A 27,220-nucleotide genomic window follows, 5' to 3' on the forward strand; every position below is an offset into this window, starting at 1 on the left:
GCTAGCAAAGTCATGCTTCCTGAGGAGGCTGCTTAATTACAGCAGGTTTGCTCAAGTCCCTTTGAAATTTTTTTGACTAGTGGGTATGAAATGGAATTGGATCTCTCTGGAGCATTGAGGTTGGTCAGGGTAGAAAGTGTAAGAGGGGAAAGTTACTTTAAAGTGGAAAAATTCTTGGGAAACTTGCATCAAACTTTGCCAACTTTGCTTGGGTTTATACCCAAAATACCACTTATGCTGACATTCATGTGGCTGGTGTAAGAGAGCAGAATGTAGCCTGTAATTTGGGCTGCAGCCATTCACAGAACAAGGCAGCTGTTGCACGCTGGAACAATACCCAGATGTCGGCTAAATCAGCATCTTCCTATTCCTCCCCTTATTTTTTTGCATCACAGAATTGTCTGTATTGTGCTTGCTTGAATAATAGCTATTGAGAAGGCAGAACCTGTCCCACTGATCATGAGCTTAGAATAGAATATTTGTCTGAAAGTTAATGCTTATTCTTTGTTTCACAGCTTCTGTCCTGTGCCAGTCCAAAATCGCAGCCCCTCTTCTAAAAATGCTCCATTTCAGTAACATAAGAGGGAGAAATCTTTTCAAACCAAAGCACGTGTAGTTTGTCTTGGAATAGTTAGTAAAAAAATCAATGTAAGAGACCAAAATTAGAGAGGGGAAATAATAAAATGCCCTCTTTTTTTTTTTTTCCTTTCCTGAGTGAAATTAAAATATTCTCTTCCTGCAGATGGCCGGCTGCGCTGGAATGCCCCATATGTGGCATCGTGTGTGCGCAATTACACATTTCGTCTTGATAAGTTTGACGTGTAGCCGGCTGCGTGTCAGTCATCAACTTGAGCCCCCCTCCAAAGAGCCCGGGTTGTTTGTCCTTAATAACATTTTAGATCCACTTTCTCCTCAGCTGAATGACAGATATTAGCATATTGCTTTGGAGGGTGGCTTTGGGTGTTTGTACACAGCGAAGAGCGGTTGATGGGGTATTGGCAATCACAGCTAGTCTGTTCGTCGTTAAGCTCAGCGAGAACAAATGTGTCTGAATCTGATAATGGAGAACACAGAGGCAATGCTGGCAGTCAAACTTCTGCTTTAGCCCTAAATCCTTTGTTTCCTAATAGGAAAACAAATCTGAAGTGTGGCAATACCTCGGAGAGGAAGGATCTGTCAGTGGGAGCTTGCAGGTGCTGATGTGACTCAGCATGTGGGGTTTATTGGACCGAATGAGCTGTTCTGCTATTTTGTGCTTGCTTTTTTTTAAATGAAGAAAACACATGTTTTCTTTCTGAATAACTCTTCCCTGTGGGTGTCTGGGACAGCTATTCTGTCTTGTGTTGCTCGTCTGTTGGTATCAGAGGTGGATCCTGGGGGTCTGTCGAAAGAAGCCTTATAAAGGACAAGGTGGATTTTGGGGCCGGATTACAATTCCTGTTGCTGCTAACGAGGCAGATTTGGGTGACTAACTGTCCAGCAAACCCATCTGTTTGGGATTTAGAGGAATTATAGGAAAAGCAGGAAAATGCCTGCTTTGTCAGTAGTACAGCGTTAGAGCACACAGTGGGAACAGTTCTAGTTCATCAGCTGCAAAAATGATCTCAGTAAGTAAGTACCACTTTTCTGCGCACAGTATCTGTTGCATTCTTCGTGTGTGTGCCTGAATTAAGAATTATGCTATTAAACTGTGAGCAGAGTGGTGTGTGGACAGGAGTAAAGGCTATTTGTGCCTTGTTCTGCGAAGGATGCAAAGGAAAGAAAGTTCCCTCTCTCCAGGCATGGCTGGGTGGACTCAGCAGAGCGTGGGCTCGTTGCGTTGCTAGGCTTTTTGGGTTCAGTTGTCAGTCGGGTCTATAAGCCACAAATTAATAATGCTTGTATAAAATTTCCTGATATCACTCTAGCTCAAAACAGAGGAAACAATTATCAGTTGCAATTACAGGTCACAGTTAACAGCGCTGTAAGCAGCACAGTGCAGCAGCACAGACGAACGTGGCTGTGGGATTATGTCTATTTTTGTTGGAGAGGCAGTGGATGAGCAAGAAGCACAGACTTCTTGCTGTGGACTTTCTCCTGTCTCTCCTCTGCCCTGTACCCAGCTGTATGCATTGCTGTCTTCCTCTCCTTTTGTCCTCATCTCTTTGTTGAAAGCATCCCGGCCCACCTTGGTGGTTCTTTTTGGTCCTTTGCTAACCTGAAGATGTCCCAGCGCTGGGGACAGAGTGTGGGTACCGCAGCGGGACAGAAGTTCTCCAGAGCATATCTCTTCATGACCTTCAGACAGGAAGAGCTACAGGAGCTTTAATTCAGGATTGTTAATTCAGTTTGTTCAGTGTCTCCTTGGGAATCTTTCAAGAAACAGAATTCAGAAATTGTTTGGTTTTTTTTTTTTTTTAATTTGTGGGTTTTTTTTGGGTTTTTTTAGTTTGTTTTTTTGTTTTAAAAAACCAACGTTGCCCTATTGAGAACAATAACTGGCTAATGGTTGCTGGCTTGCTGCTTTTATCCTGCTCTGCTCAGCCTGGGGGCTGCTCTGATGTTGTGCCCTGTTTCTGTTGTCCTCCCACCAGCTGCAGGACAGGGCTTTGGGGACAGCCCCCACCCCTCAGGCTGGGGTGGCTGCCACATCCCTACGGCTGGTCAGTGCTGGGTGGGGAGGTATTAGCTTATCTGCTCGGAGGTCCCTTTTGCAGCCAGAAGGGTATTAAAGACTGCTTTGTACCCCACTGCTGGGCTGTCATTTGATCCATGAGCTCTTTGTGGAGAGATGAAGAAGAGATTCCTGCTGAGGCAAGTTTCCAGCATTTCTCTTAGCAGCTTGCTAGCCCTGGGCATTCTTCAGCATGTAGGTGATAAAATCACCCTGGCATCCCTCCTACAAGACTGCAAAACATTTATTTTTAAATGCAATAGATCTACAGTTGCTATCCTGCAGTGTTAGGTTCACCATCATGTTCAGAAAGTCCTGACAATAACGCAGTTGAAGCAAAGTGGGTGAATGATGCCTCAGACCTGTGGCAACACAGGAGCCAGACTTTTTTTCCTCCTTTTTTTTTTGCCAGAGCATAAAAGACACACTGCCTTTTTATTGCCTGTGGCAGAGTCTTCTGCATTGCTTTGGAATTGAGCCCTGCAGAGCAGTGCAGAAACAGCAAAGGGCAAAGGAAGGGCTCGAAGGTGGGGTGATCTCAGGCATGGGTCAAGCAGACATTTCCCCTATCAGCGAGGGAGAAGAAGGGTATGGAGGGGAGAAAGGTGCAACTGGGAAGCATCAAGCAGATCTTCCTGCATGAGGCAGGAGGGATGATTTCTGTTCTCTGCTGCGCTGGAGTTGGCAGCTGCAGATGCCCCATGGTTGGTGTTGTGGCTGCGTGGGTGAGGAATGGGGCTCTGACTTTAACGGGCTGGTATCCTCGGCTGGGGAAGAGATGGAGGGTGTGTGCAAGACCCGGCTCTGCCCCACGCGACTGTCCCCACTTGCACTTTGTGGTGGTGTTTTGCAACCTTCCACGCTAGGGTTTTTTTTTTTTATTCTTATCAGGCAGCCAGGATTCTTGCAAAATGCTATTAGTTGTTTTAATGCTGTTTTATTAGTTAATAAATTGCTTTAGCTGTAATTTTTACCTGTAATGCATCAGCCTGGAGATGCCTGGTGTTGCCGTGTTGCATGCTGGTGCACTTGCACTCGGTCCTCGTGCCCCTCGGCAGAGCTTTAGCAGCCAGCTGCAGCCAGTTTGCAAGCAGGGGAGCCCAAGCCAACATGCTTTGTGTGCAAGGTGTACCCCGAAACTGGGGAAAGAGCCGTGTCCCCCAGCACACGCTTCACACCGCGCTGTTTGGTGCATGGAGAGTTGGCGCGGCCGCGGCACTTGCCGTACATCTCTGCTGCTGCGTTCGCTGGAGGAGTTTTGCCATTTTACAGGGGAAGCTTTTATTTGAGGTTGACTCTTTCTTTTTTTTTTTTGTGAGGGGGGAGAAATTAATTACCAACCTTGTTTTTTGTTGCTGCCCTGCAGATCAGAAGTAGTCAGGAACTTCTTAGAATGGCTTTCAAAAACAATGTTTCTAAATGTCAAGTTAATGTGCTCTGGGAGCAATAAGATTCAAGGACCCAGTATGAACATCAAATTGCATCTGCTGCCACAAGGACTTGTGGGATTCTCTGAGGCAAACACAATGGGGAGACTTGGAGTTTATTTCAATTTTTTTCAATCTTTTTTTCTAACAGCAAAGTTTTATTTTTCTTATGCCTGTCCTCGCCACAAATGCAGACCAAACCTGTGTGAGATGGCAGATTAAAAATGAAACCCTCATGAATGAGAAATGTAGCCTGCATTTTTTATGATGGAGGAAAAAGTAAACCCATTTAAAAATGTGCATATTTTTAAAAAAGTAAATGACTAAGTAGGTGGGATATAGGTATCAATAAATATTTATTCCAAAGAAGTAATCTCTCAACAGAATTGGAAATTGTCTCGTCCTTTTAGGCAATTAAAAATCAGTGTTTGTTTTTCGGAGTGGAAGTAACATTTTTCCAGTCACCTTTGGAACGTGGCCACCGTCAAATGAAAAGTTTCACCGCTGCATGGCATTTTTTTTCAGAGTAATTGTACTAAAAGGCCACTCTGATTTATAGAATGGACTGTAAGGATGTCGAAACAAAGGGGAGGAAAAAACCCAACATTAGCCCAAATGTTATGTATGTTATAGTGAAATTGTTCTCTGAAAAAGAAGTTGGAAATGGAGTCTGTAATCTCCGGGTGGGCTGATGGTGAGCGCTGAGGCTGGATGGCAGCTGCCCAAGGTAGCGAACTTAGAGATGTGGTTGATCCCTGTGTTTCTGGGGTCTTTGGGGAAGGCTGCCAGTGCCTGCTGAAACCAGTCCCTGTATCCCGTTTGTCTCTGGAAATCTTATGTGCCGTGGTGTCCAACGCTGGAATGGAATGAGGAGCAGAACAGCGATGGCCACGCTGAGTTGTGAAATGCTGAGGTCACCCTGTCCTGCATGTGCTTGGGTGGGGACATCACATAGTGGGACCACTGGGCCCTTTGTGCCCAAGGGAACCCCGCTGTGTCGGCTGTTGGTCAGCAAGCGGTCCCTCGTCCCGCTCTGGGATCCTGTCCCGGTCACCCAGGCACCCCAGGGCCGGTCGCCTCTGTCCGGGGTCTGTGGCCAGGAGCTGGTCCTCTCCTCCTGCAGCGGTCAGCCTGCACCGGTTAGGAGAGGGGGGCATTTAATGTTACAGGAATAATCAACAAGGATAATTTGATTTCCTTCCCACTTCTTTAAAAATGTGCTTTCTTTCTAACTGTGTACATGTGCACACACCTTGGTTAAATATGGTGCCTTTACACCAGCTGCTCTAAATGCATTTTAAAAAGATGAGGAATACATACACATCAAGGTCATATAAATTAATAATTATCTAAGTGCTTTTGCCCTTTTCTGTCTCCAGAAAAGAAGTGAGGAGGAAGATAACTTTAAACTGCTTGGTGGTTTGTTTTTTTATTTTAAGTCTCCTAAACTATTTCAGGGATGATCCTGGGCACCATTGTTTCGACTGCAGCCTTGGGCCGATTCGTACTTTGTCACCCATTTCACTGTCACGTTGCCTGTGCTTGAGCTAGGGCGTGAATTTTCATTTCCAAATGAGTTTGGGTTTGTAATTCATACGGTGCAAATAGATTAATCACAAACCACGCAGAACTTGTAATTATCAAAACTCGGAGTGCGGAAGGCGTATAAATCATGACAGCCCTGCTTTCCAGCTGCCAATTAAGAATGGGAATTTAAGCTGCCTAAGTGTGGAGGTTTAGGCTGGGAAGTTTCCGTTCCTGTGTCTCGCAGAACAGTTAATGAAGAAAGGGCTTGCTCAGAACTTCTCATTAAGCAAAGACTGAATTTATGAAATGTTGGCACTACTGGAATAATTAGGAGTTTTCTGTTATTGATGGAGTGGACCTTGAAAGAGAGATGCGTTATCTGGAAGAGCCCAAATCCCGCAGCCTGTGCTGGCGCTTCGTGCAGCAGCTGGGAGTGTGCCGGGGCTGCGCACTGGGAAGCGGAGCTCCTCTGGCTGCCGGGCTGAGCGTGCGGTCCTGTAGGCGATGTGGGGCCAGGCTGGTGGGTGCGGAGTGGGGGGCAGGATCTGAACAAGTGCATCTTTTTTTTTACGTCAGTGATTTTTTTTTTTTTTTAGGGCTACGATGATGATGAGGGGACTGGAGCATCTGTCCTATGAGGAAAGGCTGAGGGAGCTGGGCTTGTTTAGCCTGAATAAAAGGCTGAGAGGGGACCTTATAAATGCTTATAAATATCTGCAGGGTGGGTGTCAGGAGGATGGGGCCAGACTCTTTTCAGTAGTGCCCAGCGACAGGACAAGGGGCAATGGGCACAAATTGAAGAATAGGAAGTTCTATCTGAACCTGAGGAAGAACTTCTTCCCTCTGAGGGTGACGGAGCCCTGGAACAGGCTGCCCAGGGAGGCTGTGGAGTCTCCTTCTCTGGAGATATTCATGACCCGCCTGGACGCGGTGCTGTGCAGCCTGCTCTGGGTGACCCTGCTTTGGCAGGGGTGTTGGACTGGATGACCCCCAGAGGTCCCTTCCAACCCCTACCATTCTGTGATTCTGTGATTTGGTGGAACCCAGCACACCAGGGACCCCACAGCAGCACCCTCGTACTCTGGGCACTGCTGAAGCTGTGGCTGTGGAGCAAATATCAATAACCACGACTGTTGCTGACTTTGCTAGTACCAAACCAGAGTCCCTCACCTCCTGGCAGTGCAGCTGGTCTTGCACGCTCCCCACGGAGCCTCAGCCTGCAGGCTTCAAGGGCTGGCAAGGCAGCGCGGTGGCTGATGGAGCCGGGCAGCCCCAGGTTCTCCATCACGATTTCCAGGGCCAGTGGGGACGTTGGGCAACCTTGTAAGCCTGTTGTAATTTTAAAGCGTTTTGATAATGTTCCCCTCGGCTTTAACGTTACATATCCCTGCGTATGTACCTCCGTAATTGAAAGGGATATCGGGCAAATTTGATCTGTCTGGCTTTGACTTATGCTGTCCTTATCTTGGCCTTCGTGTCATTAAGAAAAAAATTGGTATTGATCTGAGACTATACCACTACATTCTGCTGCAATTTTTCTTTCTTGCTAGTAGAATATAAATCGATAAAAGGCAGCTGCTTGCGACGCGGGCCAGATACAGTGCTGTCATTTATATATTGTAAATCCAATGATAGCTGATCAAATCAGTGCGTCTGCTGTTCCAAACCTGACATGATTGAATTGTCAATAAAAAAGATTTTACAGTAAGGGAAGGGCTGCTGGCGGTGTAAATGCCTGGAAGCCTCACAAAGTTTGATACAAAATGAAGCAATAAGCTAATCTATGATTGTATAATTCCAATAACCAAAATATTTGGATACTTGTGTTTTCACGTGGAACTGAAGCTGTGTGAGGGGAAACCTTTCATTGCGACTTGTTTGAAAAACAATTATTCTGAGACTGAGGAATATGGATGGCTTCTTCTGAAATGAAGATAGCTTGTATGTTGGTAAGGACTAATAGAAATAGTATAGGACTTGTTTGAACCAAATACGTGCAGTTTCTGTGCATTAGGAGGAAGGTTATTAGTGCTTCTGTTTGCTCGGAAACAAATGGTGCAGGAAGGAGTGTGAAAGGTTGCTAAGAAGAGGCTGGCTCTGCTCTTGTGTAGAGTTTCTGTGAACATGAAACCAGAATATGGTGCACGTTTTTTTCTGGACTGCAAAAAAGACTGGTTTGTGACAAACCTGTTCATGAGCCTTCTCTTGGAAATGAGGCTGGAAGATGCTGCAGCTGGTGCAAGCATGGTGCCGAGCTGTTTAACTGCTGATGGAGTTTGCTGCTGTAGCTTCCCCAAATTGAATGACTTTCTACTACCCAAACACCTCGCTGGACCCTGTCTCTGCCCAGCTGGAGGAGAACTGCTGGCAGGCAGAGAGGCTGGTGTGCAACCCACTCCTCTGCATCCCCCAGCAAAGCACACTGAAGCAGAGCTGGAGGGGAAGAAGACTCTGGGAAGCACATGGAAATATGCAGTGAAAGCCAGAAAAAGTGTACCTTGCCAAGCTTCAGAAAGATGTTGCGTGTTCAAAGTGTGTGAAATTCTTGGACTCGGCACCATGTAGTGTTTTCACTATGTGATGAGGTCAAGTGAGGCTTTGAGATCATCCTACAAGGTCTTGGCTGGATCCTGAGGGTAATAATGTGCATGGTCACCAGTGCAAATGGTCTGCATCCAGCAATGTGCTATTTTAAATTTGTGTATTCTCTGTTTGAATACATTTTTCCAAAATTAAGTTACCTGTTATAGAAGAATGTAGTGAGGTTTTTTCCTGTATGGATGAGGTTGGGCCAAATGCATCATGGTGCCAAAGTTTTCCTGTGTTAAAGATGGAGACTGCTCCTCAGCTGTTGCAGACAAACGCTGGTGGTGATGGTACGCGCGTGGGAAATGTGGTCTCTCTGCAGCTTTCGCAAGGGATGCATTGGGAGGGAAGGGAGGTCAGAGGAGAGGGTGGGTGCCAGTGAGGGCAGCTCTGAATCCCTGCAATGCCAGCTGTTCCATGCAGCTCCGTAGAGACTTTTCCCAGGCTGTGCTGGAGGAAACCCCAACCTTTACCCTGTGCTTCTGCTCCCCTTCTTCCCTGCTCGGTTGTTACTCTTGAAACTTGCTGATGGCTGGTAGCTTTTTAAGGTTGCGCTAACTCAATTGCTTGTGATTGACCATGCTCTTAATCTCCTTATTGTGTTGCACCAATTTAGCTAAATCTTAAATCCATTAGGTGCTTGCAGACTGCTTTACAAGTGTCCGGAGGAGGTGCTTGCAATAAATCCAGTCTAATTCACTCTGAAGACAGGGCTTAAAAACTTCAAGCCTTGGCTGGAAGAAGAGTGGAGTGCTGCGGGAGTGGGTTTGCACAGGAATGCGAAGGGTGAGAAGCAGTTTAGCCTCTGCTTGTTTGCTTTTTTCCTACCATCTAGCTGATGTTACTGTCTAGTTGACTTTCTTGATGGAGAGAAAAACTTCAAGAGTGGACTTGTTTTAAGAAACAGCTATGGGGACTCCCAGTCCCCTATCACAAAAAACAGCAAGGAATGGAAGCGTTGCTCTGTTTGTTTACGTGGTTTTAGCAAAGCACCAAAAATTAAACACATTTGCAAATACTTTCAGTCTTCCCTCTCCACCTCTTTAATCCCATATAAGCACAAAGATGACCCTCAAATTAAGTCGTTCAGTGACACGAGCCTTTCCATGGCTGGTGGTGGCCGTCGGAGTTCTGTGGCAGAGGTCTTGTAGCTGGGCTTCGTCCCGTGGGCTGCCCGGGAGATGCAGGGGCCGGTGAGGATGCGCTCCCCATCCAGGCTGAGACGTCTTTGCACGTGGCTTGAGGTGGTGGCTGCAAATTGCCTCCACACCCAGCCGGGGCGTTCGCGTGGCTGGTTGTGTAATTCAGCCAGGGCTGATTTTGCCTTGTACTGGTGCTGACCCCTACTCCTTATGAAAACATCAATTATTTTGGTTTTTGATGTACAAAAGCAATCTGCTATCATAAATATATTCCATGTGAGGCCTGGGCTCACTTTCCTTATGGGTGCAGCTACTCCTCCCTGCTCAAGGGTGTTTGGACAGGGTTGACAAGGTGGTGTAACAACCTGGTGGTGCTGGAATAACTGTATGCACACATGAGGGATTTTCAGCTTTAACTTCAGATTTGACAGCAGAAGATGTGAAGCAGCATAACTCAGAGAGGAGTCCTTAATATTTCCTGTAATTCTTTTTTTATTTTTTCCTTTTATTTTTCCCTGCTGCATGTAGGCTAACGCACTGGCATTGCTCACTCTCCTGCTTTTCCTGTCCAGTTTGCATTGCTTTCATGCTGACTAGGCCAGCAGAAACACTTTGTTTAGGACAGGAACCGTAGCTAATAATTCATTCAAGAGCAAAGGAAATCAGGTTTTTCTCCTTAATTTTCCTTTCCTAGCTTGAAGGCGATTGCTGTATTCTGGCTGTTTCGGGGAGTGCCATCCGCATCCCGGCGTCGGGGAGAGTGGAGAGCCCCAGCCCACGGGGGGATGTCGGGACTGTGCCCTCCCGGCTCCGGTGCTGCTCAGCCGATGGGGAAAAAGCGTCCAAATTTCCAGTGCCGTGTCTGGGAGGAATCATCTGTGGTCTGGGGCAGTTTGAAATCACATCTTGTGTTTATGTGCTGCTTGTTAGGTCCGTGGGATAAATTGCATGTCGGCCTGGGAAGTGGGGAATAGTAAAACCCCCCTGTGTTTTAAAACTGGTTGGCTTTGTTAATTTATAAAGGTAATGACTGGGACTCCCCTAAATCAGGGTAGAGTTACCATCATAATCTGGAAAGAAAAGGGATAAAAAATGCTGAGGTTTTTGTGGAACTTCCCCATATCTTAAGCTAGTAAGTCCTTGGGAGACTTTAGTAAATTTTTAGTTTAGTGGGCAGGTAAAGATTAAGATGAAACATGAAGGTCTTCATAGGAAAGATGAATTTGCAAACTGTTTTGCTGTGTTATTTGAGTGGAGGCATGCGGTTCTCAGTTCCCATAACCTTGGGCCGTAACAAAATCGTGATTAAAGCCCTAAGAACTATGTGATCCGCATTGTAAGTTTGAAAAAGGATACGTTGTGAGGTTTTCCTTAATTTGCTTTTCTTGTCTTCCAGCACTACAGGTCACATTTTCAAGCTTTTTCCCACAGCAGTGAGGGCTGGATTGTTTTGGTTTTTAGTTGTAAACCGAGGTCTTTACATAATCTTCTCTGTCCAAAACTGGGGCTTCAGGAAAACAACAGATTGTGCAAGATGCGAGAGCAATTCCAGCAGTTGGGAATAGATTTAGCCTTTGTCAAAGGTGAAACTTTGGTACAAATGTCACTTATTGGAGTGGGGAATACACCAGTTTGAATCCTGACCATATTTACATACCTAAGATGATGTGGTATGGAAATATTCAGCATGCAAAGAGCAAGCTTTCTCATTAAATATGTGTTTAATAGATATCGCTATTTGAGCTTTCAGGGGAGAAAAATAGTCTATTGGCTGTCTATACAAATTGGGCAATAATTTAGAAGGTGCTTGATGATGGGAAATCAGAAGCACAGCAATTGCTTTGGGCAGCAGAGATGTAGATGCCACTTCTAGATTTTTATGTTGCTACACATTTTTTTACGTTGTAGTCTGTTTACCTCGATGTTTAATTCATTCATGCGTGATTAAAAAACCCCAAATGCAGACTTCACGGAGACTCCACATGAAACACAGAAGCTTAGCAGGGTATTAGAGATTCATCTGGGTGCCTGGAATACAGAGGATCTTTGATTTGGTTTGTGTCTAAGTGGTCTTTGTTTAACTGATAGCTGCTAACTTTGTTTAACCGATAACACATGTTGTGCTCTTACTGGTCTTGACCTTTTTCCAGTTAAACTGGCTTAAAATGAAAGTGTTTATGGGGAGATTCTGCAGCCCTGGCGTCCGTGGGCTCTTTGTCTGGGCTGAGGGGGGGGGGTTGATGTCTGGGGGGAGTTAGCAAAGCGCTGCATGTTTACAAACTTTAATGACACTTGCTCCAGATGGCTGTTAACATGCTGCCCGCACGGCCACCCTGGGCAGGAGCGGCTTTTTCCATCGCCAGTTTTGGTTTTGTCACTGGGGTTTTATTGCAGTTTAGATTTCTTGGGGGTGTAAAACGCCATCAAACTGGTAACAGAAAGAGGAGGGAGGCTTGCAGCGCATCCTTGGGCTTAGCGATAGCCAAGCAGGCTGCTGCGTGCAAGGGAAAAATGAAAGGAGTGCTTTGTGCCCAACTCTGCGTGCTTGAGAGAAAGGCTGGGTCCATGTCTGCGTGGACCTGCTTTGAGCTGCTGTTTCTGGAAGTCAGGAGGAGCTTTACCGAAGTCGGTCACAGTAAATGGACCATGTCTGGGGAGAAGGGTGTGCCTTTCCAAGAGAGTGAGTCTGTCCCGTGTGCTTGCTGGCAGCGTTTTCACTCCATGAGCCTGCTGCAGCCGTCGCGCTGAGCAGCCCCTCTCCGTGCCGGTGATGCTGTCGGTTGTGCTCACTTGCTTTCCCCATCTGCCCTGAAGACGGAGGGAGTCCGTGAAGTGTTTTGTAACGGAAAAGCACATGGGGAGGGCGGCCGTGGGGCTGCAATGTGGCTGTGGTCAGGTGTATTTTCCAGAGAGGCTCTTGTGAGTGCAGGGGTGTCGTAGAGCATCTTTGCTGGCCCCAGCTCTTTCCCTGCCTGCAAAGGTCCCTCCAGCTGACAGACAGAGGGTGTGGGTCTCACTACAAGGGGCTCAGGGCATCTGTAGCTGAAGGGGCACAGACTGCCTGTCAGCTGGGGCAAAACTGCCCTGGTGCTTTGCCCTTCGTATCCCAGCTCATGGGGAGGCTGTTCTGGGGCAGCTTCAGGAAGGTTCTTGGGAAAACGAGTTTCCAAGGTCCTTGGGTCTTGTGTGAAAAGCTGAAAATCTTGAAGAAAAGCAAGTAAATGTGTAGGGGAGTGCTATTTACTTCAAACAGGATAATGTATTTTGATATAAAAATGGGATACTGTCTGCAAAGAGGATGCTCGTCCCTCCACATCCATGTTGAAAGCTAAATATGTTCCTCATGCCAGACAGGCATACAGGTCTCTCCTCTCTGTTCCCAGGCTCTTCTTCATGCCGTAGTGCTGCATCCTGCTTGAGCTCGGCTACGACTCGGGTGAGAGAGGTCTGAACCCAGATCTGAGCCTGCTACTACCCTAGTAGGTCAGATAAAAATAGCAAAGTCGGGTGGACTTTCAGAGACACGGTGGGGGTGTGGGCATAACTCTGGGCTGCTAGCATTGGATTCTTTTCCTTTTCCCCTCCACCTCTTCCATGTTGCTTGTGTGGGAGGCTGTGCAGCGTCTGAGCCGTGGTGGATGCTGACAGTCTGTGAGCTCTGCTTTGCCGATGCCTTCAGAGGACAAACAGCAAATGATCAATTCAGATAGCGGAAAATGGGCTGGCTCTTCTTGCCGTCTCTAGAGGCTGTAAAAACTCCCATTACTCTGTTATCAAGAAGGATCCATCTCTGATGTGCCTGAGCGAGTCAGTTAAGTTCAGACCTCACAGGAAATGAATTTTTTTGATTCTTGACAAGAAGTCAACGAAGACCAGCTTTTCAAGGGAAGATATTCTTCCTGGCAGGAACAGTAGTGGGCTTGGGGTAGGGAAGGCAGTTGTCTTTGGAGCAGAAAGCTCTGTATTTGCACCTGAGCTCTTCCCCCCCTGATTTTTCTTCATGGATATGAAAAAAAACAGGTGTTGATTCCCAAAGCAACTGAACAATCGTATATATGTTGTTGTAACCTCTCAAATATGTTGGTGCTTCCACTGCAAGAGGAGACTGTGGAAGGGAGGAGAAGCAATGTGAAGGCTTAAAAAAAGGTAATGCCTTGTCTTATTCAGCAGAGTATGTCTGCAGAGGTAGAAGCATGCAAGCACTTAGTCAAAGACTTGCTAACACGCTAAATGCCTGGGCTGGGGTCTCCTTAGACAGGCCGTGTTGCAGTACGTCTTTGAAATGACCCTCATGGGCTCTGCCCTCCCTGTCCAGCAATAAACTAGTTCTCAGGACTAATGGTAAAATTCTGCAAGGCCTGAATTCCCAACTTAAATAGATTTACAGTAACTTAATAGATTTTCTAGCATGTCTTGCAACCTATTTGTGCTAGCATCATTTTAACATGCACAGTAACTGAAAAAATTGTCAGGTGATAGGATTTATAATCCTCTCTGACCTGTGTTTTTCATGCCTAGGAAATGGTCCATAATGAACATAAGATTTGCAGTAAGGAAATACCTTGTGTGGAAGTGTTGAGAAGGGAGGTGTCTGTGGGTGGTAACTTTCCTTTGCAAAAAAGGATTCCGGAGTTATGAGAAGCTAATACTTCGCAAATGCCACCAAGAGGGTCACGTACTTATGCGCCGAGAGCTGCAGAACAGACAAGTCAGAATATTGTAATAATGAAGATGAATGTTCAGCTTTGTTAGGTAGTATGTTCTGTGTTGGTTTCCACCGCAGCCTTTGAAATACGCGGTCTTTATTTTGAGAGCATTTCACCAGAAGTATCCATCAGAGAGTGTTTACTTTTTCCCAAGCATATTTGTCCTTGCTCCTTTTGTTATCATTATTTATAAATCAAAAGTTATATTGATCTGGAGATTATGTGTTAAACCATGTCTGAGCAGTGGTTGCTCTATTACTGAGAAAACCAGCTGCCATAAAACTTTTGGTAAATTTATCGATCGATACTCTTTGTGTCTCTCTTTAGAAAAAGCACAAGCTGAATTTTAATTTACTGGGAACATGGCTGAACACGTGGCCCCCCCGTTCAGCAAGGGATTTAAGCTTGCGAGGAAGTTTCGAGAGATGAATAGTGCCATTACTTTGCAGAGGATTATGCATGTTCTTGAAGGAAAGCCCGTCTGGAGCAGGTGGTGGAGCTTCGGATCGATTTCTGGCAGCGATGGTTGTGAGCCTTGCTCTTGAAAGCCAAATTATCATCTTGTGCTGCTGTTACAATGGCTGCTTCGCTCTTACGGGGGGAGTAAGGAGACGGTAAAACATCTTCCTTTTAAAGTGAGTGTGTGAACCGGGGCTGTGAACCAGGGCAGGGGGGATGCAGGAACCGTGTGGGATGCGGGGCATGGCCCAGCCATGGGCTCAACTGGTGCCACCCGGATGTGATGTCTCGCCTTCTGCTGCTTCCCTGGGCAGGGACCTGCCCATGCATCAACTTAAAAACCAAAACCAACCAAGCAAAGAAAACACACCAAAAAAAATCCCAACAAACCCCAAACAAAAACCCCAACCAACCAAAACCCCTCACCAAACAAAAAAAAACTCCAACACCCCACCCCCTCCAACAACCAAACAAAACCCCCCACCAAACAAACAAAGAAAACCCACAAAAAAACCTCAGCCCCCACAAACAAAAAACCCCAAACCCCCCAGCAAAATAGTTGGTGTTTTTGGGAGCTCTGCTCAAGATGCCACGAAGGAAGGAAGGGAAAGAGTCCAGTTTTTGGAAAGTGCTAAGTCTGGAAACTGGGGCCGTGGGTAGGTCCTCTCTTTTATGGGTGGAAACGGTGCCTAAGATTTGTGTGTCTGGGATGTCCTGAGCCCTGCTGAAATGTGGTGCTGGTGTCGGTATGGTATCCTGCATGTCCCCGCGGCATCTCTAATGGGATGGGTGTTTAGGTACCCTGCTCCGTGCCGAGCAAGATGCAGCTAAAATATTCTGCGTGCAGCCAGCGAGTCGGATGCTGCCAGGGACTGTCGGAGGGACGGGTTGCTTTTGGGCTACTGAGGTGATCCACGCTCTCATTTCCATGTTGGAAATCCCTGTCCTTCTCTGAGGTGTCTTGAGACAAAATCAGTTTAGAAATCACTAAATTGCTTTTGAGAGCCTGGGCGCTGTTCTCTGTCTTGGAAACAGCCGCTCCTTAGATGAGGAGAGTTACACTGGTGTTGGTTGCTGTATGTTGCCGAGCAAATGCCTTTTCCGAATTCTGCCAGTACAGGTAGGAAGCCGAAATCAGAAATAAAGGGGCTGGAGTGACTTGAAAACAGACAGGTGCCCTTAAATAAGTGCAAGTCCTTTGTGTTACTATAGGGATCAAGAACTGATCTTCTGCCGTTTGCTTTTCATCAGACAGTTGAGATAACTTTAAAGAGAATTTGGCCAGGGGAGATTATAAAGGAAGGAATTTGCTTCTTAAATAAATAGTCTGCTCTCCATTGTTGGAGACTTAACAGACTGATAAAAGCCCGATGGAATGAAAGGGAGCCTGGAAAACCAGTCTCGGATCTGCATTGCTCTAAAGTTACTGGGACCGACCAATGCACTTCCAAAGACTTTTTTTGAATACAAGCTCAACTTGACCTAGTGCCTTGCTTTATCTTTGTGTATTCTGATTAAAAAAAGGGATTTGCTAGGCATGCTTTTTTTTTTTCAGAAATTGTTTGTAACTTTTAGTTTAAAATAAATGGAGGAACTGTACAAATTGGTCTCCTGGTCTTTAGAAATGCTTTGATTGTAAATATGGGAAGGAGTGCGTGAAATCACTTGCCCTCTCCTTGAAATGTGGCTCATCTTTCGTCTTTTAAGAGGCGTGCTGCTTTTTCAATGTCTTTATAACCCCATTAGGTGGATGTTGGAGACTCCAATTAGTGAAACATTGCTGGGAGGGACTGACCAAGTGCTGGTTGCCTTGTCTCTTCTCTCTTTTTTGGAAGTGCACTTTGCATTTAAAAATAAAACCAAACCAAAACAAATCCAGATGTGGCTTTGCAGTGGTAAAATGCCTGGGTCTGTGATATCTGTGTCTGCTGAGTTACCCAGAGTAGAAATGCCCCTTTCCTGGGGTTTTTGAAGCTATTCCTGCTGTGCTGGGCTGTGCTCACTGGCTGGGCAGCTGGCTCAAAATCAGAATTGTACATGGATACTGTCGTCTCTGCAGCAAATTGGAGAGCTAAGAGAGACTAGCAGCAAAGAGTGTAAATATTTGGGGTGAAGAAAGATGGTGAAGGTGAAAGTTCCCCAGTGATGTGATGTTAGTTCTGGGTGTGTTATGGATATAATTATAACATAACAAAAGCCTGGTGGTGCTGTTTTCAGTGATTTATTTTCGGTTCTGCGGGATTGGTTTAATTAACTTTTCCCCTTTAGAGGGAACGAGGAAAATATGAAATATTTGGAGTGTACATATTTCTGCCTGTGGCTGAAAGCGAACTCCTCGCTGGCTGACCCTGAGCTCTGCCAGCTCAGCTCTCCCCACTGCCTTCCCCCGAGGCTGGGTTGGGGTGAGACCACCCGGACCCCAGCAGTCCCTACCCTGTGGAGCAGCAGTTTGTGTTCTGCACTCTTTTGCAACCAACCAGCCGCCTCGGAGAGCACTGGACGAGGACAAAAACACCGTTTCCTTTGCAGCAAGTCGCTTCTGTAGGAGCAGCATTCACCCCACACAAATGGTGGGTGCAGTTTGATGCTCTCCAAGCCCGAAGGCTTCCCTCCATCCTCGGGCACTCCTGCCTCCGGGCACTGCCAGCCTCTCCCCAGTGGTCCTGCTGCACGGTGCATCCCTAAACTGGTGTCCAGTGATGGAGAGAAACCTGGACGCTTGAACCCCAAGCCTTATGTGGGCTGCTGCGGCAGCAGGATGGGGGGGGGCATGGGGAGAGATTTATTTTTCTTTGGTCTGACAGGTTACCAGCTCGGCAGAGCTACCTTTTTGCTGCAGAAGCCTCCGACATCCCTCCATCCCTGCTTTCCCTACTTGTGCTCCCAGGGCTCGGCTTGAGCCTACTTCTCTGGGCCCTTACTCCTCCCATTCCCCTGGGTTTTGATAAAGAATCATCTTCATCCAACTCTCACGTCAGCCCTGACTGTTTGCATTTTTAACTTTGTTTATATAAAGTTTTCAGGAATCTCTTAAGCATTCACACATCTGTCATGGCACAAAGCAGAATATTTCTTGGTGCTCGGGAAAATGAATTATACAATAGATGTGCAAGACATGTTTAATCAAAAGCCCCACAGCCATGTGTTCAAGCACGAAGCCCCGTAAAAGATTTTACTGCAGAGTCATTCTTTTAGTGTTTTTGTTTGATTGTTTGTTTGTTTGTTTGTTTGTTTGTTTTAATTTCACATAGACTGTTGGCTTCCTACATTGAAGAGCATACTCCTGAGGGTCTCCAGGGATCTTTCAAGGCACCCCGGTGCCCCTTGAAAGAAAAGATGCTTTCGTGTGGTCCCCTCCAGCATCCCTAACCCTGGCTTTTGCTGTCGGGAGATGTGAATGCCTGCATGGGGTACGGAGCACTGCACTGAACTCCCTCCAGGGAGGATCCGGTCCCGGCAAGGACCAGGATGAGAGGCTGCTTGAAGGTGGGGAGCTGTGGGCACCAGCATTTCTTGTCTCCTTACTGCTGGGCTTGTAGCAGTTTGCGTTGGTGGGCTCTGCTGTCTGCATTAACGAAGTTTTTGTGTGCGCGATATAACAAATGGGTGAACCACAGTGTGACTAATTGTCTAACACTCAGACTGTTACCTCGAATGTAACAGGAGTGTGTTTTCAGGGTGTTTTGAGTGGATATAATGAGATGCTAACATACAGTATTTTTATGAGAAACTTCAGGGAGTGTATTTCAAAATGCCAGGGTACCCGATAAGCTGAACAATTAAAAATAAATGGCTTTAGAGCTTGGCATTTTGATAGGCACAGATAATTAGGAGAAGACACTTTTCTGACAAGAGCATAATAATTTGCCTTTGGCTGGTGAGCAGCACTGGCTTTGGAAACTTTTGACTTGGCTCCTGCAGGAGCAAGGGTGGTGGGCGCCGAGCTGGAAGGAGCCCGCTCTCGCTGAAACGTTGGGCAGAGACAGCGGCCTTTCCTCTCTTGATCTGGTGGTGATGGAGCAAAGGTAGAAAGCGCAAACCTTGGTGGCTTAAAATTTGAAAGGCAGAATATCTGAATCGTTCTAATTTTTATTACTAATGCTTTGAAGCTAATCTCATAAGCTTGGGAGCTTGAGTCCATTATTTTTATAGTGACAATATTGTAAAAGTAATCCAAAAGCCTGTGTCATAGTTAAAAAAAAAAAAAAAGCATTTCCTAAGCTATAAACCCAAATGTGCTCAGAGAAACAAACTCTGCAAGAGCAGCAGTGGCATAGTCTGATGGGTTTTGTAATGCTACAGACAAAAGTAATTATGCCGCTTAGAAGAGCTTTTGTCTCCAGATAATGTTGTTAAAAACTTGCACTGTAGTATAAATCATAACGGAACAAATCTGGAGTCTGCGCTTATTGCTGCCAGGGGAAAATCTCTTGGATTTTGTTTCCTTTCTGCTCAATATATTGGAAACCTTTTCCAAGTTTGTAAATAAATATTACCTGCTGTTTGAAAAATGACTAGCGGTTCATCTCACCAGCAGTGCCTGTGGCAACTGCAAACAGTTGTTTCTCTCTTGGTGAGCCTTTTGTGTGTCTTTCAGGAACACAGGCTGTTGCAATGAGTCCGAAGTTGTCTGATTCATTGGAGATATTAAAGAAGTATTTCCTTCTTTAGAGCTCACTCGCATGTGGATGCCTACGGCTCCTTTCTCTGCTTCCTAGCAGTACCATGGCCATTGCCATGTCTGAAAAGATTTTAACAAGCTTACAGAAAGAAAAACTTTTGGCATTTCCTTGATGAACGTTTGAATTCCCATCCATGAACGTGGGTGTGTTTTTGGTTTTTTTTTTTTTGTGGCTGAGCATTTTTGGTTTTTAAGTGTATGGGACTTTTAAAGATTTGGAAACCCCAGACCTGAAGGGGATGCAGCGATTGTATTAGGCCCAGCTTAATTAACTGATGAATTTTCCACCACCCTGCCTGGAGACCCGTGTTTTTGCCACAGGATGGAAATGGTTCCTGTGGGCTGAGGGATTCCAGTGCCTGGTTCTCTCCCGACATGATTTGTGTCCTGAGGAGTGAAGGGAGAGGGATTTGCACCAGTAAGTCATTTTGCATGCAGTAAATGAGGTTTTACTGTTGTCAGGGGAGTGCTGGAGAGCAGGAAGAGCCGGGGAGCTCGGCAGGTGAAGTCTGGCCGGGCTGGGGGCTCTCTGGCCCCTGCAGTTATTGCTGCGCCTTGCACAGAGCGTTTGGTGCCAGGTCCTGTGAGTTGGGACCCTTCAGGGAAGGCATCTGGGGAGCAAACCTAGGGACGTGGGGAGAGCCATCGGAGCCTGAAAAAGGGACTTCAGCAAATCCACCAAGCTTCAGGAGCTGGTTCACCTGCTGCCCTGGAGCAGTCGCATCCATAGGTGAGATTTATTGAGGGAGAAGGAGCACATTCACGCCCAAAAGGTGTTTAAAGTGCGTTTTTGTAAGTTGAGCTGGTGAGCAGGACAGGGAAGCACTGCGTGTGGTGTTGCAGCCTGTAGCCCAGGGCAGTTCTGAGCAGCAGTATCCCGGGAAAGGTGCAGTGAATCACAAAATGCATCATCTGCAGAGAGAGAAATTCTGCTGGATGCCAGTGATCCATGTTGACCTCAGGGAGGTTTCTGCTGCGTGGAAATCAGTTTCGTGGTTTTTTTACAGTTTGGGATAGTTTGTGAGGATTCATGGCTCTGCCACAAAGTGCTGGAGGAGGTGGTCCTGAAGCTTTTGTGGCGAGGTAGCAACATGATGGTGACACCGTGACCTTACCTGGGATTACCTGCCTGGCTGCTCCCAAAAAATAAAACTGGGCATTGTCTTTACTAACTCTTGGCAGTGGAATAACAAGCATGTTGGAGTTCCTGCACTGTGAAGGCATACTGTTACATGGTCAAGATAAGGCTTTAAATGTGGGGAGATAATTGCCCAGTTTTTAAGAAAAAAATCTTTTGCAAAGGTGCAAATGGGAGTCGGGAGCTCAGCTCCTGATAGTCAGTGGGACCAGCCGTGGTGGGAACTTCCCCACTCAGAGACAACTTTACAGTTGCGTAGTTTGTGTGCCTAGATGTCAAGAAACAGTAAAATCAAGGTTGTAGGTGCAGTTTTAACCTGTTGGTTTCCATGTGCTGGGGGGTGCCTTGGTCACACAATCCTGCACCTCTGCCCCACTTTGCTCCCTTGCCAGATGCGCCATGGAAGATGGGCTGCTGACGCAGCAAGTTTTGCTGTGCAGCTCCCTCATCTTTGGTGTGCCTCTGCCAAAGAGGACTTGCATGGTGTGCTGTGCGATGTGCAGAGCAGGGCAGATGTCACAGAATCACAGAAGTTCGGGGTTGGAAGGGACCTCTGGGGGTCATCTAGTCCAACCCCCCTGCTGAAGCAGGGTCACCCACAGCAGGCTGCACAGGACCTTGCCCAGACGGGTCATGAATATCTCCAGAGAAGGAGACTCCACAGCCTCCCTGGGCAGCCTGTTCCAGGGCTCCGTCACCCTCAGAGGGAAGAAGTTCTTCCTCAGGTTCAGCTGGAACTTCCTGTGCTTCAGTTTGTGCCCATTGCCCCTTGTCCTGTCGCTGGGCACCACTGAAAAGAGTCTGGCCCCATCCTCCTGACACCCACCCTGCAGATATTTGTAAGCATTTATAAGGTCCCCTCTCAGCCTTCCCTTCTTCAGGCTAAACAACCCCAGCTCCCTCAGCCTTTCCTCATAGGAGAGATGCTCCAGTCCCCTCATCATCCTCATAGTGGCACAGTAACGGAGGGGTAGGCATGAAGCGCGCTGCTGGTGTCTGGCTTCCATGGTGGCTCCCTCTTTCCCCCTGTGTGACAGGTCACCCCTTCTCCCAGTGGCCACAGTGGTGCAGGGAGGTGGCTCTGCGTGGCTGCACCGATGGCTGCTGTGGTGCTGGCTTTTGGTGCGCTGGCGTGGTGGGGAGCAGAGGGAGGACAGACCTCCCTGTTCCTGGCAGCAGCACCTTTCCAAACACCTTCAGTGCAGCTTGTGAAGCAGCACCCGCTGAGCTCGGACCTGGGGATGCTGTGTTGGGGCTGGGCTCTGTCTCTGTCGCTGCTCCCACTCTGCAGCTGCCATCGGATTTCGGCTCTTGCCTCTCCGGTGGGATGCCTTGCAGGGATGGCCCGCTGGGGTCACTCACACCGGCTCCTTGCGGTTCAGGCGACTGCATCACGTAATCTCTGCAATAAGCCCATCAAGTCCCAGGCTGGGCTGGAGCCTGCTGCAGCCTGGGGGAGCAGGCAGGTTAATCCGGAGCTCCTCCGGCCCCGGCATCGGCCCCTTTGAAGTAGCTGCAGCTCAGGAGTGAACTCGCCTTCTCGGGAAAGCTGGCGTTTTCACTAAGCAGCAGACTTTTATTATCAGAGCTGGGAGCGCAGTGGTTTCCTTCTCCTGCCAGTAATCCCCACTCGGGGCACGGTTATGCTCTTTTACAATTTGTTTTCTTTAATTGCCAGTTTGCAGTGGCCGTGCAGCTCTCCCTAGGCTGTGTTTTGGTGTGCTTTTGCACTTTGAAAGCAGCTTAGTCCTTCCCATCTTGCCCCTGGAACTGGGCAGCAATTCCTCTGCAGGTGTTTCCGCAAGAGTCCTGCTGGAAAAACAAGTAATAGCCCATGCTTTTTGACTGGTGCCTGATAACCGTGCTCTAGAGTAGAGCTTCATCTATTTCATGCATCCTTGGGGAGCCCTGATAAACTGCCCTTGACAGAGACAGCAGACAGATGTACGGTGCTGGTGCACCAGGTACGATGCTTTGCCGATGGTGCTCTGGCTCTCACCCTGGGTACTGTCCCTTCATTTCACCAGGCACAGTGTGGGTCTTCCCGTCCATCCTGGGACAGAGCACTGTGGTGCTGTGCGTGGTTTCGTTGCTCCCAGGTTTTGTCTCTGTGCTGACTGGAGTGACTTTGGAGTAGAATTTGTGTATGTTACGTTCAGCACCTTTAGGTACCTGCGGATGAAGTGTGCTTAAGAAATACTCAGGCAGGACTGACTTTCTGGCGTGGTGGTCCGTGATGGCTCAGGCTGTCGTCTGCCCAAGTCAGACTCGTGGATCAGAGCTCTTAAAATTTTAGTACATGCAAGAGTGAGTTTTTTTTAGTGTGGTTTTCCACCCCCACCCCCCACCCCCCCCCCACTAATCACATAAGAAAGTATTTTAAAAGCCGATAAATAACCGTGTGGCATGGTTGAGTTCTGCTGTGTGTGCATAGCATACAGGTGATGGAGATGGTGAGACGTGTGCTCCACTGTGCTTTGCGATGCCTTTGCCTGCTGGAATTTGAGTGCAAGTCTGATGCTACACTTTATCAGTGCTCTGAAGTTGTTTGCTCTCTTTCAGCTAGACCTGCAGACCAGCTGCCTTAAATTGTGGTTTTCTTTCTTTTTTTTTTTTTTTAAATATACTTGAAATAAATAGAAGAAAGAAAGGATTCAATTGTCCTCCAGCAACAGCAGTTTCAATAATGCCATGTTATGAGCAGGGCAGATTTTACCAGCAGCAAATGCAGGCTGTGGGATTTTATGGGGGATCAGAAGCCCGTGCTGCTTCCGTGGGAGCACGGGGGACTGACCCGCAAAGTTTCCTCCTCTTTGAAGTGCTCGGGGTCTGGCCGTGGGTCACTTCTGCTGCTGGCAGCTGGGGCTTTAATATTCTTGCAGCCAGCCCTTTGGGAGGAATATTTCAGAGTAAGCAACTGCTAGGGAGTTGGGTGTGAGAGATTTTGGATGTGTAAGGGTCTTTTTTTACAAAGTTTTATTATTTCTTGCATCTATTAATAGGGCAGCAGGAGGTTCCATGTGCTTTTATAGTCCCTGTTGCGCTTTCTAATGGATATATGCAACGGCTCCAAGGCGCATGAAAGAGACACTCTTAGCCAGTTATTATGATAAAAATTATGTGCATGTCATGACCTTTAAAGCAGTGGGACTGTGTGTGCACGCTCTTCTGATAGGCCACTGTTCTCGATTCCTTTCTGAAGCATTTCTCGCCGTAGGAGGTTTGCATAGGAGCTTGGAATATTTTTCTAATCAGTGAAGAGTCTCTTGGCTCTGATGGTAGCTTGCAAAGCACAGAGGAGCGAGAAGAGGGAAGAGGGATGACTTTTTCTAAGGGAACTAACAGAGAAGAGGTTAAAGGCGAATGGTGAGGCACAGCATGAAAACCCTGGCATCGTCTGCAGGGCTGTCAAAAAAACACTGGCCCAAAAAGTGCTGTGTGCTCTTTGAGGAAAAAGCTATTCTGGTGCTCTGGAGGATAAGGAAGGAAAAAAAGTTTCATAATCCTACTTAAAGAGACTTTTTTTGTTTTAAAACTTTTAATAATGGTGCAGCCAGAATTTGCTCTGCTTGCGTAGCCCGCACGTTTGCCCCACCATGTGTCGGACGTGCCGTTGTGCCTGGAGAGCTTTGCAATATTCTGTCTGGGGCTGAGGAGCAAGGTGCCTGCTGTCGTGGCGAGGGAGGGGACATGGAGAGAGCAGCTCTGTGTCCTTGCACCGCTGCATCCCTCAGTCTGGGGTGTTAGGAGGGATTGCTGTCATCTGGGGATGCAGATGGTTGCTCGGGGCTTGCTGGGGCAGTCGTGGTGAGGGATTCGGGAGCTGCGGACAAAATGCTTCAGTGGCGCGCCCGGGAGGTGTGCAGGCACCAGATGGGATGGAGACGCTGTTGGCAGAAGTATATCGGTATTTTCTGCTTTGATTGCTGCTTATGCTGTAGCTTTCTGCCTGCTGGTGTGGGGGGCAGCAAGTAGCAGCAGGTCCCTGTCCCGCCAGGCGTGCCCGCACAGGGTGCGCCCAGGAGGAGAGAGCTGGGACTCCTGGAGATGAGATGGTCTCAAAAGCTCTGGAGTAACGCGGGCGGTTACGGGGGCAAGCAGCAAGGCCTGACACTGCTTGTGACAGCGCTGATACCGAACCCCCATGGTGAGGCGTCAGGCCACACTCGGCTGCATCCCAGCCTTAACAAATGGGAAAAATAACACTTACGGTTTTAAAAATTAAACATCCCCTTTAATTATTGAACATGAATAATTTTCATGCAAATTGAGCCTGAATGTGTGTTTCCAGAGTGACACAGTTGAGAGTGGTTACGTGGTGGGGTGTCAGTGACCTGTGAACTGGGAGGCTGTTGGTTATTTTTAGCATTTTATGAGTAGTCCCCTGGAGGGTGGGACATAGGCTGGTGGAGAGAGTTGGCTGAAGAAAAAGACTACAGTTTGCACTGGTGGGCTCCTCTTCTGATGCTTTAACTCACAAACTGGTGTGTGTATAGGTACGTTGTCTTTACATACTTGGGTACAGATATTTTGGAAGCCTCCTGGTGAGGAGGGCTGTAATTAAGGGAATCACCGCGCAGTGACTGTGCTGCTGGAGGCTCTCCTGCTTGCCACGTGGAGGAGGTGTGGGCACAAATTCCTCAAGTCTTGGAAGGTGGAGAGGGGAAAATGCACCCTGGCTTTTCCTAGCAAGTTGGTGGTCTCCATGTAAAACTTGAGCTTCACGAGGCAGTGTGGCACAACCTGATGGCTGCAAGAGTGGTCCTGGCTGGGCACTCACGGATGGACACTGCATCACCAGCTCTCAGCACCGCTTTGGACCACAGAGCAGCTCGTGCCCAGGGCAGATGAAATGTTGAATCTGCAGCTGAAGTGAGCCTGGGAAAGCTACAGCACGGCACGGGCTTTTCAAATGGCTTTGGGGACACTTAGTTTGGGGCGGGTGCTGGGGGTCGAGTCCAAATAGCCTCTGTGATTAAGCTTCTATAAATATTTTTCTTTTCATAATGGAATGTCAGCATTTACTGTTTCCTGATTTTAAACACTGCACAATTTGTCAAACTTTTATCTCTGCCTTAAATTAAGTCTTGAGATAGAATTCCTGTTAATTTCAAATCAATATGAAAGAGGGAGAGAAAGAAATTGCAGTCTAGCCCTTTTCTTGAATCAATATTTTCTTTAAAAGCTGAAATGTTAACTAGATCATAGTTTTCACCATTTTGAAATGTAGCTTGTGTTTAAAGAATATATACATTTCCCCTGAAAATCGCTGATGGTGGTAAGTTTTGCAGCAGGCACGGCTGCTAGCAGGCGTTTGACCCAAAGCGGGCAGGATGGGACCAGCCTTTGCAGCACTAATGCGGTATAACATTATCCTCCCTGTTTCTGAGCTCATTGTCTCTTAATAACTTTTTTTTTTCTGGTTCTGTTTTGCAGAAGCCTTTGAAATTGTAGTACGGCATGCAAGAAACTTCACCAACAGCATGTTTAGGACCCACTACCAGAGCATGGGGCCCAGAGCTCTTAAGTTTGTTGGAGAACTTTTTACTGATGTCTCGCTGTACATATTGGGCTCTGACATCAGTGTTAATGACATGATAAATGAATTTTTTGACAGTTTATTCCCTTTGGTTTACTCTCACTTGATTAATCCCGGCTTCCCCGATCCGTCTGTGGAAATGACTGAATGCCTGCGGGCAACAAGGAGAGACCTCAAAGTCTTTGGTAACTACCCGAAGATGATGATGACGCAGGTGTCTAAGTCGCTGCAGGCCACACGAGTTTTTCTGCAGGCGCTCAACCTGGGGATCGAGGTGATAAACACTACAGACCACTTAAAATTCAGCAAGGACTGTGGGCGAGCGCTGCTAAAGATGTGGTACTGCTCGCACTGCCAGGGGCTGCTCCTGGCCAAGCCCTGTGCTGGCTACTGTGGCGTGGTGATGCAGGGATGCTTGGCGGGCGTCGCAGAGATCGATAACCACTGGCGAGAGTACATCAGGTCATTGGAGGGGCTGGCCAAAGGCATGCGTGGCATCTATGACATGGAGCAAGTCCTCCTGAACCTCTTCTCCCTGGTGCGGGACGCCATCGTCTACGTGCAGAGGAACGAAGGAAAGCTCTCAACAACCGTGAGTGGTTTTCTGCAATTCCCCTAGCTCGCTGCCATGGCGGGGCTCAGTAGCATACCACGAGCTCTACGTGTTGACATCCACCTACCCTTTTATTCCAGCCAACAAACCCCAAATGCTGCGATTTCCAGCTCCTCCCTCCTCCCCACTCCAATTCTCTGATGTTTTAAAAAAACTTTTGGTAGCTTTTGAAACTGGTGTTTATGAGGGCTGGGCTGCAGTTAAGGGCTTTGCCTCTTTTCAGGCTGGTCAGAGCAGAAGGGTCTGGAGTCGTCCTAGCATCAGCCTTGTAGCCGGGGTGCGAGATTGGCAGCTGAGATGTCCCAGCACCTTCAGTACTCCCTGGGCCCTGTGCTTGCCTCGGGTGGCTCTGAAAGGCTGGTCCTGCTCTCCAGGTGTCCCCTGCCTCCTTTGACATCCCTAAAATGTCCCTCCAAAGAGATGCCAACTGGAGGCATGTACTGGGCATCCACTGCTTCCTGATTTTCTAAAGGAGGTCTGGTTTTCCCTCTTTTGGTAACTCATCCTACTTCTGGGCCACATATAATCCCAGGGGTTGAGGTTATTTCGTATTTATTAGGAGTGATCTGACTCTTGAAAAACACATTGTGTGAATTTCTGAGCCTCCCAAGAAACTGGGGGTCTCTTGTTCAGAAAATCGTGCTGCTCTGTTGGAATGCCAAGGACGAATGGACTGCAGTAATACAGCGCTTGTTTTGCAGAGGAGACTTTTCTTGAGCCGCAGTTGAGCTGTGGCGTGCAGGTAGGGC

The 27,220-nt window shown here is 47.5% G+C and overlaps 1 protein-coding gene across 4 annotated transcripts in view; it reads left to right on the top strand.

The window, feature by feature from the left end:
* GPC3 (glypican 3) overlaps positions 1-27,220 on the top strand; it is a 154,964-nt gene that overhangs the window by 44,742 nt on the left and 83,002 nt on the right. For 3 of the 4 annotated variants that reach the window (XR_012765495.1, XM_075435401.1, XM_075435402.1), the window contains one exon: positions 25,756-26,450. Coding sequence is in view for 3 of the 4 variants with exons in the window: in XM_075435401.1 (XP_075291516.1) it covers positions 25,756-26,450 (695 nt within the window). In the remaining variant the exon portion in view is untranslated. Of the gene's footprint in view, positions 1-1,525; positions 1,612-25,755; positions 26,451-27,220 lie in introns of those variants that run through there. The other variant, XM_075435403.1, reaches the window with a different exon arrangement.

Source organism: Opisthocomus hoazin, chromosome 14, assembly GCF_030867145.1.
Source record: "Opisthocomus hoazin isolate bOpiHoa1 chromosome 14, bOpiHoa1.hap1, whole genome shotgun sequence".
Taxonomy (NCBI): Eukaryota; Metazoa; Chordata; class Aves; order Opisthocomiformes; family Opisthocomidae; genus Opisthocomus; species Opisthocomus hoazin.